This window comes from Xenopus laevis, chromosome 6S, assembly GCF_017654675.1.
Source record: "Xenopus laevis strain J_2021 chromosome 6S, Xenopus_laevis_v10.1, whole genome shotgun sequence".
Taxonomy (NCBI): Eukaryota; Metazoa; Chordata; class Amphibia; order Anura; family Pipidae; genus Xenopus; species Xenopus laevis.
In genome coordinates, this window is record NC_054382.1 from 92,232,526 (window position 1) to 92,251,827 (window position 19,302).

The window sequence follows — 19,302 nt, forward strand, 5'->3', positions numbered from 1 at the left end:
CGTCACAAAAGAAGAATTTTTTCCACTTTTTTCTTTCCTACCCATTTGCATTTGCAAATTAGGATTCGGATTGGTATTCGCCAGAATCTTTCACCAAGGATTGGGTGCATCCCTAGCATTCACTAATAACTGAAGGACATCCCTGGAGTAGATGCTCTAATTGTAGTAAATTAGAATACATCTTTTCTTGTTTCATCAACAGCCTCTCTCTCTCTCTCTCTCTCTGTAGCTGGGGAGCCAGAGCAAATGGCCTTTCTCCTGTACCTGTCCCTAACAGCTCCGCATGGAGTCAAAGCAGAATACAGAGTGAAGGCCGTAGAGCTTAATGTGCAGGGAGAGGAGAGGAGGGGAGGTAACACGGGGAGGTGCGGCCTCGCACTCAATCACCTCCTCCAAAAAGGTATCGCAGTGGCTGCCCCCAGCTCGCTTTCATTTGTCGGTATCCAAGCAACAGCGCCAGCGCACACACAGGGATGCCGCTCATCCGCCTCATCACAGAACTGCGCAGAAGGAGAGACACGGGCGCTGCTCTCCATGGGGGACCGAGCGGGCACCGAGCGTGACATGTTTGTGGGTGCGGGACTGGGAGGAGAGAAAGCACAGCCCTGGCACATACAATGAGGCGCCGGAGTAATAACTCTGCTCGAGTACAAACAGTACAATGGGAGATTGGCTGGAGCCTGAGGCGCCACGAGCAGGATTAGGGGGAGGCTTCAGGGATCAGCTCACCGGAGAACTGAGTGATTCGTGCTGCTGCTGCTGCTGCTCGACATGTTCTCTTGGCCGGCAAAGTTGCTCCCGATCTGCTCGCGTTGGCCGGCGCCTTCCACTTGCTCCAGTCTTCCCGGTGAGTCACAGACCCTTCACTCACTCCATTCTGCGCGACCCTCCCCCCCCCAAAAAAAACCAACCTCTGGCGCTGTCATTATTTGTCTACTGCCATATTGAGGAGCAAAACGGCCGCAATGGCAAATAAGATGCGGCACACACTAGCCATGAGATCTGTTGTCTGCTAGAATAGCCAGTGCTGCCCGGGGACATAAGCGCTAATATTAGCGCAGCCCTGCCCTTACTACACTGCCACAAATCAATTCCAGTGTGTTCTCTTCATCCGCTTACTCTTTCATGCTCAAAACTACTTGTTATTGACTTGCAAATGGGTTACCATTAACCTTGCTGATCCAGGCTCCACTGGCCAACTGGCAGTGAAAGGGTTACAAACCATAATAATGTTCCTTTCTTTAGTTCTTTTATTACTATTATTTTTGTGTTTTTTATAGGCTAAAAAACAAGTTTTACAACCAACATATATATAGTTGAGCACACAAAATGTGATTACTATTTTTTTTGTATTGCCTATTTTGTGTTGTTTGGTTTTCGTGTTGTTTTGCACCCAAATTTTCCTTATACACCAAAGCTAAAACATAATTTTTTTAAAATTAGTCATTCTGTAATTTGCTAGCACTGGGTATTTGCCTTGCACCCCTTCAACGCCAAAGGAGAAAACTGGGCTGTTTCTGGCACAAAGTGATTATCACAGAACTGGGCATTTTTTTAAACAGTTTTTCCTATGGAAATTCATTTTCTTAAGCTTTATACTTTAATATTCGTCCTTGGCATCGGCTGCTGACCCTGGACCCATTTATATCACGGAGACACCATTCTGTCATTTCATTGTTGTCACAGGAGACTACAGCTCAATGGATTTTGCAAGTGTAGGAGAGACAACAGGGAGACTGATATACTGATGTATATAATGCCACTCATATAAATGTGGATGGTATTTCTCATTTAAATTATGTTTCAAGTGTCGTGATACATATTTGTCTTTGATATTTTTAAGTATTTAGATATTCTCTTTTGTTGCTCATAATTGTTTGCACCTTGTTCTGTTATTTTGTTATCCGGCCCCCCAGTATTAACCACCTAAGCCCTTTGTCTTGCCTACACCTTCCACCCCTGTGCCAGTGTCTGTAACCTTACTGCCATTTTACTGTCATCTCTCTGCTACTTTCAAACCCATATCCATGTTATCTGAATACTTTAATGAATGCACCTTTCGGGAATCCCCATGATCATACCACAGTAAGTGCAAGTTGCCTTATTAGTGAAACGATTGTGCATGTTGATCTGAGATATAGAGACAAAAACACAATAAGGAGCACCATACCATAGCAGGGTGTGTGGCATAATACCAGAAGCCAAGTTTTTTGTTTTCAGATGCTTCATTAAAATGGATCAATCCAAGAAGACAGCACCATCAAAAGAAAGAAGGCAGAATCCAGATATTACGTAAAGACCGGAGAGTCACAACTTGAAAATGGAGTAAAGAAGAGCATGTTCATCTGTGCTGGAGGCAGAAGCAGATATCCATAGAAAAACACCTCTCAAGCCATAATAGAGCTATAATGGCACTGTTGTTCCCACAACTGAACTATGGATTGGTTTAGCCACAATTCATGCAGGGATGAGAACTGTAGAACTATCACTGAGCATCAGAATGGTGGTTGTTTACTACAACATTATGATCTGTATCCTTTACACATCCCCTTTATCACTTACTTCTTCACATATCTTTAGTGCTAAGTGACCAGGAGCATTTCCTTTTGATATCAATGGGGAAATGATTTGGAAAATGGGGTGCCATCTGTTTGTGCCTTTCAGCTACGAGTGGACCATTTGTATTGGTGCCGTGCCCAGAACAAGATCTAGTAGTGCAGTTCATTAAGCATCGATTTGGAATGGAAACACTGTAAACTCTTCCTAATCCTGCACGATCTCTCTCGCTTTCCAAAATCAAACAGACTTCGTTCTTTTTTTTCTTTTTTTTGTAATGATTTGAATGCGAATGGCGTCTCAGCCCCAGAGCAAGAGTTCTGTTTGTTCCATTAGTTTCTAAATTCGTCAATCAGTGCTCCTATTAGACAGGGATAATCTAACTACACTTGCTGTGGTTCAATAAATGGAGACGCGCCGATGCTCCCATGATGCTCCACTATCCAGTTAAAATTGTCACCTTTAGCTTTCACTACATGACTACGCAGACACAGCACCAAAACTTGGATTATATTTTGAACATTATAACCCCCCCACCCTACAGCTGAGCACTGCTGAGCTGACATTAAAATGGCAGTAAAATAGTTTAGCACTATCATATTTTGTATTGTTTAGGTTAAGTGATAACATTAGTGAAAGCTATTATTTAAAGCTTATTATTTCTCATGATGCCACATGCATTATAATCCCCAACAGCATTAATTACATTTTGTTTTTGTAATAGGAATCTTCAAAATGTCTTCTCTGCTCACGCACAAAATACAGACAGGAAAGAATCAAAAGTAAAGTGGCTTACTTGACCGGGCATTGGTTTGTGTTTTAGTTTTAGGATCTGATAATTGAAATGCATTGTGAGGTACAATGATGTGTTTTATTGATTTTTTTCCTACTTATTTCCTTTGCTTGGAGTGGGTTTCAGCCAATGTAGAAAACACAAACAAGCAGCCTTCTGTAGTTTATAGCATATTAGCTTGTTCTCTCTGTGCCGAAATTCCCCTTTTTAAACCTCATTTGATATGGCAAAGCTGTAAAGCAACAGGAAGGATAAGCAATGTTTTGTGTCTAACAAGGGCACAACCTAATTGTTAATAGAACATCAGAGCTCTCCTTGGATAATTCTATTTGTCTTTTGACATTATACAGTTGTGTTTACAGCAAATGTAATATATTCTGTAATATATAAGGATGTCCAGACATACCCCATGATACCAGATGCTTTGCAATAGACTTATAGTGGAAAATACTCCCTTTATAATTTCATATACTGTAATCTTTTTGTTTGCTTATCCACACAAATGTTTTCTTTTTGAAGAAATAGCAACAAATACCATGTGCTGAAAATATTGAGGCTATAGGAGGAAAAAAAAAGATCCGCTGAAAGTGTGATTCATGTGTTCAGGGACAAAGCATGGGTGTGTAAATACACAGTCATACTCACTTGTTGTACAACAGGAATGACACATACTTGGCCTTTTTGGTCTATATTTATATTAAAATGACATTCACTGTGCATGACAGTTTTGATAATACTCTGAAGCATTTGCAGCTGCTTCATACTCTCGTTACAGACTATATGAGTTTTAAAACTTTTAAAAAGGCATAGTTCATAGCTAGTAAGCGTGACTTTCATTAAACAGAAGTATTAGAATGGGTATGATCTTATGCAATTTTTAGGGATGTTTTATTTGCAGTCATCAAGTTGCTGAAATTTTAGCATCCCCAGTAGTAACCAACCAGATGTTTCCTTTCAAACATGTTACCAGTAAGTATTACTTGCTGTTTGGTTTGTATGGATGACTAGTCCTGTTGATACCTGTTATACTATCACTTTTATGTAATTGGCTGAATCCAAATCTTTAAGGTCATGTGAATTAAAAACTCTGGACAACTAAAACATGAACATGCAAATTAGGACTTTTGTGGGTGATTCAGTATTCATCCGAATACAGAAATTATTGGTTTAGTGTATCCCTAAAACATTTCTTTAGCCATTTACAGGCAATAGCTACTAATATTTCTGTATGACATGAGGTTTTGTAGCTGTAGATGGATGGAGGTGGACAGGTTCTGCAGTGATGGGGATATTTATTAAGATTGTTGCTCTGTGGAAGAGAATAAAATTTAGTATAGAGTGCCAAAGCACTGCAATTTAGTGCTCTACAACGAAAAGCAGTTGGGGAAACAGCAGTAATGGCCCATTTATAGACCTAAAGATTACGACACCTTCAAGCACTTCTTAAAAGTGGCCAATGAGCAATAAAAATTTGTGATGCAATAACAGTTTAAGGAAGAATATTACATTGCAAAATGTGAATTTTTATTCTTATTTGTGCAAATTGTTTTGCTCTTTGCGACTTTTATTACATTCCCCCATTAGTATTCTGTATGAAAAAACTATAGAGAGAAAAGGAAACCTAATTTTATACAAACAAGCTGTGAATTCTACTTCCATGATCCTAACAGGCAGTCCAAACAGATATTGTTTGGATTTAAAACATTATTTTGGATAGGCACATATTAAAGGGAATACTAGACCGAACAGGTACAGGAGTAAACTGTCCTACCACCTGAACTGCCACAATGTAGCACTTTAACAATAGCTGGTTTAGATTATAAAATACAAGACCATAAAGCAGTGGTTGTCAGACTTTTTCAGTCCTCATTTAAAGGCCCAACGTTTGGTCAGGGCTACCTTTACCTCACAAGAAAAGTAAAGCTATAAGATATTAGTGTATCAGTTATTCAGCAATAGTTCCTAAATATCTAGCACAGCAAATTAATATCCATCTTTACTGACCTTCAAACTGGGTTTTTTAGGCCATGTACTTCTTTTCAAATTGGAACAGCGTATTATATATATATCTCTCTCTTGCTAGATTCCAGTAATACTGTAAATACAGTGTATAGCCAAAAAGGGGAATTATCACAGAAATTAACATTTAATACAAGCTTCATCTCACGGAAATAAGATTCTATCCAGTTATAATCAATTAAAAATGTCTTCCCATTTCTAAAACATTCAAGGTACTTTTCTCTATCTCCCTTTCAGTAATCTGTCTCTCCTCGTGCAGGAGCTAGAGTCTGATTTTGATTGAAAGTTAGGTCTAAAATTCTTTGGGGCTTCTTTTGACTAGAATATGTATTGGAACGCACTCTTCCAAATTTACCAGAAATACTCTCTCTACACGTTAGATTTTGTTTGTGATGGAGTCAGTTACTTGAGTTACTCTAATACATCTGGGAGCTCCCCTCTCCTGAAAAGATGTATTAGATCTATCAAAATCTGACCCCAACTTCTGCATGAAGAAAGAATGATGACAGACAGATTTCTGCAGAGAGGGATTGTGAAGAATAACTTGAATGTTTTAGAAGAGGAACAACATTATAAATTGATTATATTTAAATTCTTACTTCCTTGAGATGAAGTTTATATTAAATTTTAGTTTTTTGCAATAGTTCCCATTTAGTTCATACACAATGTTTTATTTCAGTGTTGTTTCCTGTATTATCCTTACATCCTAACTCTTAATGGAGTATAAATCTCCCACATGCACTAAACCACAAGTTTATATTACAACATAGAGTTAGCGTGGAGAAATTCAAATAGCAAGGGGAGAACCTGTAAACTATTTCTTTCTGTCGTTTATATATTTAATCCCTCGATGATGGAATTACAATTTATATGGACAGATATTTGACTTGTATTATGTTGAAGATATTATCATCAATCAGACCATTCCTTATAACTTGTAGCCCCTGCTTTTGATCCAATCAAAAACACATACCAACTTCGTAGAAAGACCCAACTTCATGGAGACATTTTAAATGAGTAAATAATTGTGGGTGCTAAAAGTTTTGTAAATGCTGAGAACTTAAAACATGATGGGTCCAGTTTATGATGATAACATATGGCTTCATAATCTTTTTTTCTATTTTAGCTTAATTTTTTTCACTCTTTTATTGTTTATATATAGGCTATGTGCATAACTTAGGAAAGTTATTAATGATTAAGGTACTAATGCTTGTCATGGAATATCACACCTTTATTAAAGGGGACCTGTCACCCTAAGAAATAATTTCAAATTCTTTTCTATCATGTTAGTTGAGCAAAATAAACTTTACTTACACTGTATTTATTATTTAAATTTTGTTTCCTTCTGTTTTGGAATTATACAATCACAGCAAGCAGGCAGCAGCCATTTTGTGGACACGGTTATTAAGGGAAATTGTGCATCACCCCAAAATCTTGTGTATGCACCAGAATGGGGGACCTGATGTCCATGTGCAGTGCCCTACACAATTATAGAGCCTGAGGAGGGAAGGGGGAATGTGAGGAGAGCAGTGACATCTAGGAAGTGCTGAATGGAAAGTGAAAGTAATTGACTGCCCCTCCTCTATGCCACGGGCATAGAGGCGGGGCAGGTGATATTTGATTGACAGTTTAGATATTTAAACACCTTTAGAACAGGTATGGATGTTTTAATGAAAAATTTTTTGGGGGTTCCATATTTAATTTGGAAAGGACTTTCATTATGCAGTTTTTTATGTGTAGGTGACAGGTCCACTTTAAGGTTATAGTTATGAACATGTCAAGTTTAGCTCACAGTGAATGTTCCGAGTGAAGTGTGAAAGAATGCATAATGCATAACTATAACATTGTTTTTTTTAATAGAAAACAAATTTATTAGCACAAGATAGGGTTCTGAGCATGTGGCTGCTTTATTCATTATACATGCAGTTTAAAGACAAGGGAGGTTGTAACTTGCAACTGTAAATGCATTTGCTTAAATTCAGGGTTGGCCTGGGCCAGCGGAAAAACCTGGTGGGCTTCACTGACCCAGACCCACTTCCTGCCTGAAACCTTGCATACTGCCCCCTGTCCTCCTCCTACCGCCAATCACATTCCCAAAGTAAGAGATCAAGGTATGGGGGGTTTGTGATCCAGGCAAGGGGACCAGCGAGGTTGCAGCCAGGGTGGAGAAGCTATAAATTGGTTAGAGTATATTAATGGAGCTGTCCATACATTTGCCGATGTGATAGAGAGACTTAAACAGCTAAAAAAAGATGGAATGCTCAACAAAATCTGTGTGTCCTTAAAAGGAAAATGCATTTTTTTGACTAGCACAGGTTATAAGAGAGACTTTTAAAGCAGAATGAAAAATGGATGGTGCAGAACACATGTAGGTACTGCAAGGGAACCTTTCCAGTCAAAACAGAAACTTGCATGCCCAACCACAAGGCCATAGTAACACTGGAGTGGTATTAAAAGTGTATGTCCTACAATGGCCCATTCACAGCCCTGATCTCCGTTAAATTGGGATTTATTCCACTAACCTTAGCAGCCAGAAGCTGCCTGGAAGAACAGGGCAGAAATCACTCTTGTTACTATTGGAAAAGGCCTCTCTGTGTAATATTAATGCAAACAGCTTGTATTTGTTTATTTTTTTGCCTATAACGTTTTTTGTGCAATGTAACAAAACATGCAGACATATGGGCAGCCACACTAAAGTAAAAACAATTGTCATATGTACTAATGCTATGTATATTGTGTATTTGCTTCAAAACATGCTCTTGCACATCCTGCCTTTTTTCCTGATTCCAGTTTTACATTTCCTTCTCCTTTAATATATATTGCAAAGAAAATTAAATATTTTAGATGGACATGGTACAGTGGAGAAAATACACTTATGACTAGAGGAGATAGTGATAATAATAATTAGGGTTGCCATCTGTCCATAATTTGGAAGGGTTGTCCGGGTGAAACCTTCCTGTCTGGATTTCCAAATTAGGAAATCCTGACAGGCCATTGAAAATAATGGCATGGTAATCAGCCAATCGCTGATCGCCAAGTCACCAGTGCCCCCGATATCAACAGCCCTGCCCCTGATGTAACTGGGCCCTGCCCAGCCTTCAACATCATCTACCCCGCCCCCTGCCTGTTTTCCGGCCCCAGAAAAGATGGCAATCCTAATAGTAATACTCATAGAAGTCCTTTACTAATGACAAAGCTTAAAGAGACTGTACATATATTTTTACAGGTGATAAAAGTACAGCCTTTGTGTATGAATTAAGGGACTATATACTGTAAACTCCACTGGGGTAGGGACTAACGGTGATGATGTATAATCTCTGTAAAGCGCTATGAAAAAAGGGGCAGTTCACCTTTATGTCAAATTTTAATATGTTGTATAGAAATGGCTCATTCTAAGCAACATTTCATTTAGTCTTCATTATTATTTTTTATAGTTTTTAAATCATGTGACTATTTCACCTGACTCTTTCCAGCTTTCAAATCGGGGGAACTAATCCCATCTAAAAACCAAGTGCTCTAAGGCTACATATATATTGTTATTGCTACGTTTATTACTCATCTTTCTATACAGATGCTCTCCTATTCGTATTCCAGCCTCTTATTCAAATCAGGGCATGGTTGCTAGGGTAATTTGGACCCTAGCAATGAGATTGCTGAAATTGCAAACCAGTGAGCTTCTGAATAAAAAGCTAAATAACTCAAACACCACAAATTAAAACAAAAATAAAACCAATTGCAAATTGTCTCAGAATATCGCTGTATATCACTATCCCCATTGTGTCTCCTTCTTTCAACCCCACCCCTGCTTTCTTGGCTACTCATTTTCTGTTCTCCACCCTTTCCTTCTTTTCTCTTTACACATTTTTCACCTTTGGGCCCCCCCCATTTACACTTCTCATAATTTCCCCATTTTTTCTCTTTTCTGTTCAAACTTAACCCCTTTTTCTCATCTTTATATCCTGTTCACTCCGTTTCTCTTCTGTACCCCCATTTGCTTTTAATCTCACCCCCATTAGTCAACCTACATGTGCATGCTCCAGCTTTTTTCTCTGCAGAAGAGCAGTGCCCCCAGTCTCTGTGCTGCTTTAGTGTCTAAGGGAGGAAAGTGCTCATTGCTATAAGAAAAAGGTAGCACTTTAGCTTCACTGCATAGAGATCAACTTCTCATCGGCAACATTCATTCATGCTGACTGCCAGCACAAACAGCAGGCTTTTGGTCTGTTCAGCACAGATCTGCTTACAGGAGTTAGCAGGGGTTCAGATCTGAATCTTTTGACATTTAATTGCAGCAATGTGCGGTCCTGTTAGTATGGAAGCACAGGGTATTCATCTGACTTTACACTCGAAATCTGCCTTTGATATACAACTCCCAGCATGCCCTTGGTTAATAAAGAGATATAATATGAAGAAAACACATCTGCTGTGACTAAACAGAATTGTCAGCATTGCAAAGAGAACCTTAAGGTAGCAAAACAGAGCCAAGAATCAGCAAAAAAAGAGAAAAAGGTAGGCAGAAAAACAAAATAAAACCATAATGTTAAAAGGGGACATATAGAATAAAATTTCACAATGCATCAAACCATGTAAAATAATGTAAAATAGAAGAAATAGTTTTTATTTTAATACCTTTTGGATTAAAAAACGTGAAACCTGTGCTCAGCCTTGCCCTCTTTGCAACTTCCTGTCCAAGACTTTCCACTATCTGACTCTGCAGCCTCCAGCTCTTTCTGCCTAAAATGCAAAGCAGCAGCCAGTGAGGGAGGAGTGGGCATGTTTGTGATGTCACACTCAGTCCTTCCCTGCAGTCATCTTTTAACCCTTACTGCTTGTTTTTTCCCTGAACTGCTTCTTTCTGTCCCTCTCTGTCCTGTTCCTTCCCCCCTCGCTTCCCTGCACTATTCATTTAACCCCCTCTCTGGCCTGTTCATTTAACCCCCTATCTGCCCTGTTCATTTCACCCCCTCTCTGCCTGTTCATTTCACCCCCTCTCTGCCCTGTTCATTTAACACCCTCTCTGCCCTGATCGTTTTCCTCTCTACTCCTCCCTCCCTTGCCCTGCAATAATGGGGGGGGGGAGAAAAGCAAACTTCTGTATAAATAAAACAATCTGCTACTAAAAGTATTTTATTCTTTTCTGGGGGCAATGTGGTATATATTGAATTACTTGTGAGACGGGACCAGGGAATGTGCATTGATGTATTTGAACATTTTTTTTTAGCCTGGAGTGCTCCCACTGCCCCCCTTGTATTATGCTATGTTATACAATTCCAGAACATCAGCTACATTTATTCCCTTGCAACTCCCTGCACATAAACATAAATTGTTCCATAACAGCTGCATTTTTACCTTGCAACTCTGTGAACCTGAACATAAATTGTTCTATAACAGCTGCATTTATTCCCTTGCAACTCCCTGTGCCTGACCATAAACTGTTTCACAACAGCTGAATTTTACCTTGCAACTCCCAGCACCTGGTCATAAATAATCCCAGAACAGCTGCATTTATTCCCTCGCAACTCCCTGCAATTAAAAATAAATTATCCCAGAACTGCTGCATTTATTTCCTTGCAACCCCCTGTGCCTGACCATAAACTGTTCCACAACAGCTGCATTTTACCTTACAACACCCTGCAATTAATCATACATTATCCCAGAACTGCTGCATTTATCTCCTTGCAACTACCTGCACCTGAAGGAAACAAACCTACAGCTGCTGTTATGTAATATCATAACAATAAATACTAATGTACACTGTTTGTATAACTTTTATAATGTAATAGAGGCAGAGAGTTGCATAGTGTATAACAATGTATTATGGACTATAGATTATGTCCAGCTGGGCATGTACATTTGTGAAAAATGCCTATTTGCTGTGGAACACAGGACAATACTGTTGTACTTTAAATAAAAGAAAATATTACTATTACATTACTATTAAAGTTTGTATTAACCTTCACATCTATTGCTTTATGTTGAACATTTAAAGGGTGGTTCACCTTTACATTAAGGGGCACATTTACTAGAAGGATTCGAATGAAAAAAACTTTGAATTTCCAAGTATTTTTTTGGGTACTTCGACCATCGAATAGGCTACTCCGACCTTCGACTACGACTCGAACGATTTGAATTAAAAATCGTTCAACTATTTGACCATTCGATAGTCGAAGTACTGACTCTTTAATAAATACTTTGACTACATACTTCGGTAGTTTTAACCTACCGAGGTTCAATGTTAGCCTATGGGGAGCTTCCCCAGCAATTTTCTAAGATTTTTTTGATCAAATAAAAATAGTTCAATCGATTCGAAGGATTTTGACGTTCGATCAAACGATTTTTATTTGATCGATCAAAGTATTTGCGCTAAAATCATTCGAATTCGAACTTCAAGGGTCGAATTCGAGGGTTTATTAACCCTCGAAATTCGACCCTTGATAAATCTGCCCCTAAATTTTGGCATGTCTTTTTCTTCTAACTTAGTTTCCAAATTGGGGTCACTGTCCCCATCTAAAAACAAATGCTCTGTAAGGCTACATATTGTAATTGCTACCTTTTATTACTCATCTTTCCATTCAGGGCCTCTGCTATTTGTATTCCAGTCGCTTATTGTAACCACTGCATGGTTGCTAGGGTAATTTGCTAAATCTGCAAACTGGAAAGCTGCTTAATAAAAAGTGAAATAACTCAAAAACTGCAAATAATAAAAAAAATAAAAAACAATTGCAAATTGTCTCTGAATATCCCTCTCTATATCATACTAAAAGTTAATTTAAAGGTGAACAACCCCTTTAAGGTATGTTGTTATAAGTGAATGATCAGGCAGCAGCATAAGTCACAGCATAAGCTATGTGCGGGCTGGGACACATAGAACAGAGGGTGGGAGTGGAGGAGTTTGGCTGCTACAGCTACAGATTTCAGCCTGTCAGTCAGTGCTGGGACCACATTCTGTGGGAGATTGAAGAGACACTATCATTATTTTGGCGTTACTGTTCCTTTAAGTGAAGAGTGCAGGGCATTGGGATCTTAAAGAAGAACTAAACCCAAAAAATGAATATGGCTAAAAATTTCATATTTTATATACTGAACTTTTTGCGCCAGACTACAGTTTCAGCTTGTCAATAGCAGCAATGATCCAGGATTTAAAACTTGTCACACGGGGTCACCATCTTGGAAAGTGTCTGCAACACTCACATGCTCAGTGGGCTCTGAGCAGCTGTTGAGAAGCTAAGCTTAGAGGCCGTCACAAATTATCAAGCAGAAAATTACCATGAATGTGTTTTGTTTGATTTGATGTCTTTCATGAGATTGTACAAAAAAACTATGTAGGAATACTTTCTTTTTCAAATATTCACAGTTTTTCTATATGTTTTTTTTCTTTAGGAGCTGGAGTAACTTACAGAGAATTGTGAGGTCAGCATGATTGCCACAGGAGGTCTTTTAAGGATCTCTGCTCGAAAACAAGACCCTCTCAGACAAAAAACTCAAGCTCCAAAACGGAATCGGAAAGCAAAAAATAAACGCAAGAGCGATGTGGTTGTAGTGAAAGGCAAACTTAAGCTTTGCTCTGTCTCTGGATTAATTGCTCTTTGTGGAATTTTAGTTCTTCTAGTTGGGATTGCTATGGCTGTTATGGGTTACTGGCCAAAAAGTAACTCTGTTTATAATGGAGGTATAGGGTCAAATCAAGCCAAATATGCTTCAGATGATACAGATAATATTGCAAACAAAAATCAGTCCCAAAGCCATCAAAGCAGTAATGGATACAATAAGGACACATTTAAAGCAAGTGACCATAACATTACCAGAAGTCTACAGCAACATAATTCACCTGGTTTCTTTGCTGGCCTGTTTTCTGGATATTTACATTCAGATAATCTTAAAGTGTTTGGTCCTCTAATAATGGGTATTGGAATATTTCTTTTTATATGTGCAAATGCTGTTCTTCATGAAAACAGAGACAAGAAAACTAAGGTCATCAATTTAAGAGACCTCTATTCTACAGTGATTGATGTTCATGGGTTAAAATGCAAAGATGGAACACCTTTGAATGGTTTTGTGAACTATGTTCAGTCTCGGAGCATAGACATCAAAAGTGGGGAAACCTTTGGGGCTGCCATGCTAGCTAAGAGTTCCTGGAACTCTGCTCTTGGAGGTTCCATTACTTTCTCACCTCCAGATCTAAGAGAAACAAGGACATCATCCCCTAAGGCATGTCGTCAGACACTGGAGCCACCAAATTTGGATGATGCAGTATATAGTATTTACAGAGAGCGCTCAGCATCTGCTTTGCCATTTGACAGAGTTTCAGGTAGAGAAGGGGCAAAGGATCCCGTCTCATTATCACCAGAGAAAGGATGGAGTAGGAGCAGCACTTGCTCAATTGTTGGTTCTTCCCTTAGTGCATTTACACTGCCTGTTGTCAAAATAGATAGATGCCTTATGGAAAAGAAAGGTGATGAATCATTAGAGAATAAATGTGACAAAGACTTAGGTAAAGAGGAAATTCAGTTGAGTTTGACCAACCTTAGCCATGCAGACTTGAACTGCGACATCCCCAAGAACAATAAGAAATTACTGTTGAGACGGCAGAGCACAAGCTGTCTACCTGACTTCAGAAGACCTATGTCACCTGGGCTTCTGTCAGATTTGGGTAGCCAGTCTCTAAGTAGCACAGACCTAGACTGCAGCTTTCTGGTAAAAGCTTCTCCATGTGGCAAAACAAAACCAGTGGTTCTTAATGATTCTCTCCCCATGGCATCATTAATGAGAAGAAATTCTCAGAGTTCAGAATCAGACCAATCCAGCAATAAGGGCTATTTTCACCTTGAGGAGGCAGGAACCTCCTTTGAGTCTATAGAAACTGCAAACAATAAAACTCAAGACTGTGAAACAATCCAAAAGGACACAGGTACAAATGATTCCTTGGAAGAGACCAGAAATGCTTCAGAGGCAGTATACCTATAATACAAAACTGTTGATGGTCTCCAGATCTCATGTTAACTTGAAAATGATTTAGATGTTACACGCATATAAGGCAAAAGGGAAATGAGTGCAGTAAATTATTCAGTCTTTCACCTTATGTTCTTATTTTCAAATTGCCAATATCCAAAGGTCTACACAGGTTGAACAACCGGCATGGTATTGGTATGTAACAAAGAAAGAGTCACTTTAGCAACTTATTTTTGATGTATGTATATGTCTAACCAAACAATAAAAACCAAGCTGATAGTTAACACAGGTCCTAACATTTCAAAATGGTATGATAGATTATTTTGACAATACTGTGTACTTTTATTCTGAGCTTCGGTAAATTTTCTCTGCTGATGGCATGTCAGTAATTGCTTTGTTATGGCTCTTTGGTTTAGCTTTCCAAACATGAAGTCAGCAAGACTGCCTTGCAACTATATAAACTGAATGAGAATTCTTTTAAAACGATTAGAAACTACTGTAAAACCATGTATTTGAGTGTTATGGACATTAGTGAAATAGCATTAATAAATAAAGGTTTTGCAAGAAAGGCTTATAATTAAAGACATTACTTCCAAATGATCAGGTTTTAAGGATGAAACAATTTAAGCAAAAGATCTAGCTTTTGTGCCATTTATTAAAAAGGATACTTAATATTGTGTAGTATTATTTAATAACAGCATGCACATTATGTTGCTTACAACAGCAGAATATTGCATTGATGAGTAAGCTATTGCTGGTTACAATAGACTTGATTTTATAGGAATGGAAAACAAGTACATTGCATGATAGAATATATATTTTAATATTTCTCAAGAATAGATAAAGAAAACTTTTATTTACAGACTCAGAGTATATATTAACACTGTTCTTAGCAGAAGTAATTATTTTCATCAAAGTGCAACCTCATTATTGAAACAAATATCCCATTTGTTTTACCTTCTTTCCTAGCTGGAATGCCTTGTACTACAGTGCATTATATAAAATACATGTTTCAATTATAATTTTGCCTCTTTTAACAACCCAGCTGGGAATATAACAGGCTTTAGGATGGTTTATTCTTAGAAGCGAGTCAATTGAAGGGGGTTGGTAAATGCAGACTACTCAACTGATGGGTTCTGCTTTAAATACATTATCTGTAGAATTGCAAAGGGAAACCAGAAATATAGTTATGGCATATATTTTCCAGACAGATTGGAAATGCAGCATTGGCATATATTGTCTTATTTAAACTAAAAGTTGACAGTTTTTCCTTTTTTCTGTTATTATAAAGCCTTGCATTTAATGTTAACCAATTTAGAATGAATCCATGTTGATATTAATCCTATTGATTCTTTGTGAGAATTTTTATTAGCCTTAAGGCATGGTTTGCAATATTATGGATAGACAAAATTCTGGATAATACATCCCATGTTGATATATACAGTTGATTGGGTGCTTATCAGTTCTGCCAAAGGAGGACTAAGTTCTGCCAAAGGAGGACTAAAGGCTTAAAATGCAGCCTCTGTAATTATGTGAAGTTGTTATGATTTGAGTAATTAACCATAAAAAGACTGCTCATAACATTGTTATATTCTACAGTGTTCCGGTCAGGAACAGTGGCTTCCCATCAATATGGCCATCATTAGAGTCAACATAGAAGTTCACTTTTTTGGTAGTGCAAAATGTAATTAGGGCAGCGTTTTTACCACATTTTGACTCTGACAAGAACCATTATATTAAACAAAAGTAAAAGTCTGGGGTTCTTACTGCACATAAGTAAAAGTCTTCAATACAATACAATCTCGAACGGTGGGAGGCAGGAATTTTTAACATCTAGGGGCACATTTATTAAAGGTCGATTTTTTTTCTCTGGCTTTTTGTCGCAAAAAATCTTTCTGGAAAATTTTTCTGGATTATGAGACAAAACTGTGACAAATCAGAAAATACTCCAGCTAAAACCTTTCAAAGTCATGTAGAAGTCAATGGCTGATGTCCCTTTTACAGTTGGAAGATGGTTTTTTTGTCTTCACAATTTTCAAGGTTTTGGGCATTTTGATGCTGGTTTTTGTACAACAATCTAAAAAACTTGCGGTTTCTGAGTGACTAATTTTAAAAAGTGTTTAAATAGTACCAATTTTGTTCAAGCAAGGTATATCCAAGGTGGTTAAGTCCGTGGGCTATGTGGATTCAAGTGTCGACAACCAAACCAATTGTAAAAATATGTACAGAGAATGGGACTTAACCTCCAACCACAAACCTACAGGTGCTCCGATATTACAAATAATCAAATATTATATTTTGATTATTTGTAAAATTGGAGCACCTGTAGGTTTGTGGTTGGAGGTTAAGTCCCATTCTCTGTACATATTTTTATAATTTTAAAAAGTAGCACTATTTGGATTGTCGCATAATTTTGTCACGACTTTTCATATTCTTACTTCATTCAGATGTCTTATTAAATTAAAGGAATTTGTTGTTGGGAGTTTGATTGAATTTTTTAATAAAAGTTTTTTAAAAATTGAGTTTTAATAAATACCCCCCCCCCCCCCCACAATGTAAAAACAGTTAAGTTCTGGCAAAATAAATATATATATATATATATATATATATATATATATATATATATATATATATATATATATATATATATATATATATATACTGTATGAGATTCAAACCCTTAGCCTGGTGACACAGATCTTCACTGTCAGAGGGCTCAGGTGGCCTTGGACTGATACAAGTCGTAGCATTTCTAGCCTAATTATATTTTGAGCTTTAGGTCTTTACACTTTTTTAATTAAGCTTTAGGCCTTTACAGTTTTTTAATTGTTAACTATTTAGTATTTTGCTGCTATAATATATAATATTAAATAGCATTCTTTAATTGTTATTGTGCTCTTTAATTCCATTTTGTACATTTGATAACAAACCACAATCTTTTTCAAACTGTGTATTTTTCTTTCGAACAAATGTCCATCACAACCTGTTACAGTTATGCCTTGGTTTGAGCACCTTCATGGCTAAATAACGGAGGCCAGGGCCTAGAATTGAAACGTTGCATGTTAAGTAATAAAATACCAAAGGCAATACAGAGAATGCATATGGCATGCAGTAATAATAATATTGTCCAGCAAGGGAGAGCTATAATTATTTATATTTAATTTAATTTATATTTAATTGTTAAAGGTACTGTAATAGTTACCATCAATAACCATGCTAGTAATGAAAGAGAGCTCTTAACATCCTGGACCTGGTGCTTTAGAGTAGATCTCAGCAGCTGATACAATTCCATAATTTAGAATGCACTTTAATATCTGCATTTTGAATAAATCTTTTTATTTCTCTTTAGTTCGGCAGTGAGTTGAATATACAGTAGCTAGAACTCATTTTTATAGTTCCAGAATATGTTTGTGAACCTGAGGAACCTAGCTGTTATTTAACTACAACTGTCCAGTCTGTCCATTTTCTAGGATGTCACTCTGTGAATGACAATTATAAGAAGTAATGTAATGCTATTTTCTGATGTTTGTCCAATGCTATTTTGTGATGTTTGTCCACCGTAACTGAACTAAAGCCTTAAAAATAATATGGCTAGAAATGCAGCATTTTATAGACTTTCTGTACCAGCCCGGAGGTTCAGCTGCCCTAATAATAATCCATACCTCCTAAGTTGTACACAGGAGCTCCCCATCCTCTGATTCTTGTAGGCCATCTTTGAGTGTCAGTAGCACTGCACATATTCAGTATGCTCTGGGCTGTTGAGAAGCTCAGCTTAGGGGGTCATGTCAAATCATCCATACATCAGTATAAAGTAGAGATGCACCGAATCCAGGATTCGGTCCGGGATTCGGCCCATTCCTTCTGCCTGGCCGAACCGAATCCCAATTTGCATATGCAAATTAGGGGCGGGGAGGAAAATTGTGTGACTTTATGTCACAAAACAAGGAAGTAAAAAATGTTTACCCCTTCCCATCCCTTCGGTATTCTGCCGAATCTTACGCAAAGGATTCGGGGGTTCGGCTGAATCCAAAATAGTGGATTTGGTGCATCCCTAATATAAAGTGAGATGTAAACTCACTTTATACTTATGTATGGATGATTTATCTGATGATACAAGAAAAAATAATAATCTGTTTGAATTCAGTTGGTTTCTCTAACATGATTCAGAATGTATGACTGATCGCAGCTCACAGAATTCAGAAAAAAAAGATCAGGAGTTAATGTTGTCATCATCGAGAACACAGACACTTCTATAGGGCTGTTGTGGAGAAACAGAAACTCAAAACATACGATGTAGCAATTCTAATCTATTTTTTTTTTTTTGCTTTAGTTATCTTTAAAACCAAAGTGTCTGCATATTTGTAACCTGTATCTGACGCAGATAGTTTTGCATATGCTTGCCTGAGCAACTAAAGTATTTTTTAGTTAGATCTTGGCACATGAGCATTTGATTCAAACTACAATTACTCTGCCAAAATGAAAAAGTACCTTTAAGACAGAATAGGCCAAAGTGGTCTTTTTAGGCAAGTGGTATCCCTTGCTAAATACTGCCATAATATACAGTTATATTGCACGACTGTTTCAAATGCCACCGCCTAAGTCAAGCTATATCTTATAGCAGGAGTGCTCATACTTTAAAATTTCCAAGAATGAGGAGAGCACTCATAGATAGCAATTTATGCTGTGATGTGTTTATTCAGGCTTTACACGACATGTTTCGGATCCATGTTGATCCTTTATCAAGTGTAACTAATACAGAACAAATCAGGCTTATATAAGCCCTCCCAAAAAGTGATTAATTAGCCCACAGGCGTGTCATAAATTAGTACAAAACTAAAAGGCGACATTTAACTAATGAAACCATATTTGACATCAAGTGACTGAAAAATCCGTATTGTCCATAACATAGTGCTTAATATTTTTCAGTATTCGAAAAGTGCTGTAAAACAACATATAAAAATATTAAAGTCTATTTAAAAATATGCCAC

General features: G+C 37.6%; 1 protein-coding gene across 1 annotated transcript; it reads left to right on the forward strand.

Annotated features, from left to right (window-relative positions):
* Positions 1 to 276: 276 nt before the first annotated feature.
* On the forward strand, positions 277 to 14,883 carry tmem200c.S (transmembrane protein 200C S homeolog). The gene is made up of 2 exons (XM_018242254.2): positions 277 to 847; positions 12,746 to 14,883. The coding sequence occupies exon 2, from the start codon at positions 12,782 to 12,784 to the stop codon at positions 14,327 to 14,329; it is 1,548 nt and encodes a 515-aa protein (XP_018097743.1). The 5' UTR covers positions 277 to 847; positions 12,746 to 12,781; the 3' UTR covers positions 14,330 to 14,883.
* The last annotated feature ends 4,419 nt before the right edge of the window (positions 14,884 to 19,302 follow it).

Excerpts from the sequence above, each read along its gene's own strand:
- tmem200c.S (XM_018242254.2), top strand. The coding sequence starts at position 12,782 with ATGATTGCCACAGGAGGTCTTTTAAGGATCTCTGCTCGAAAACAAGAC.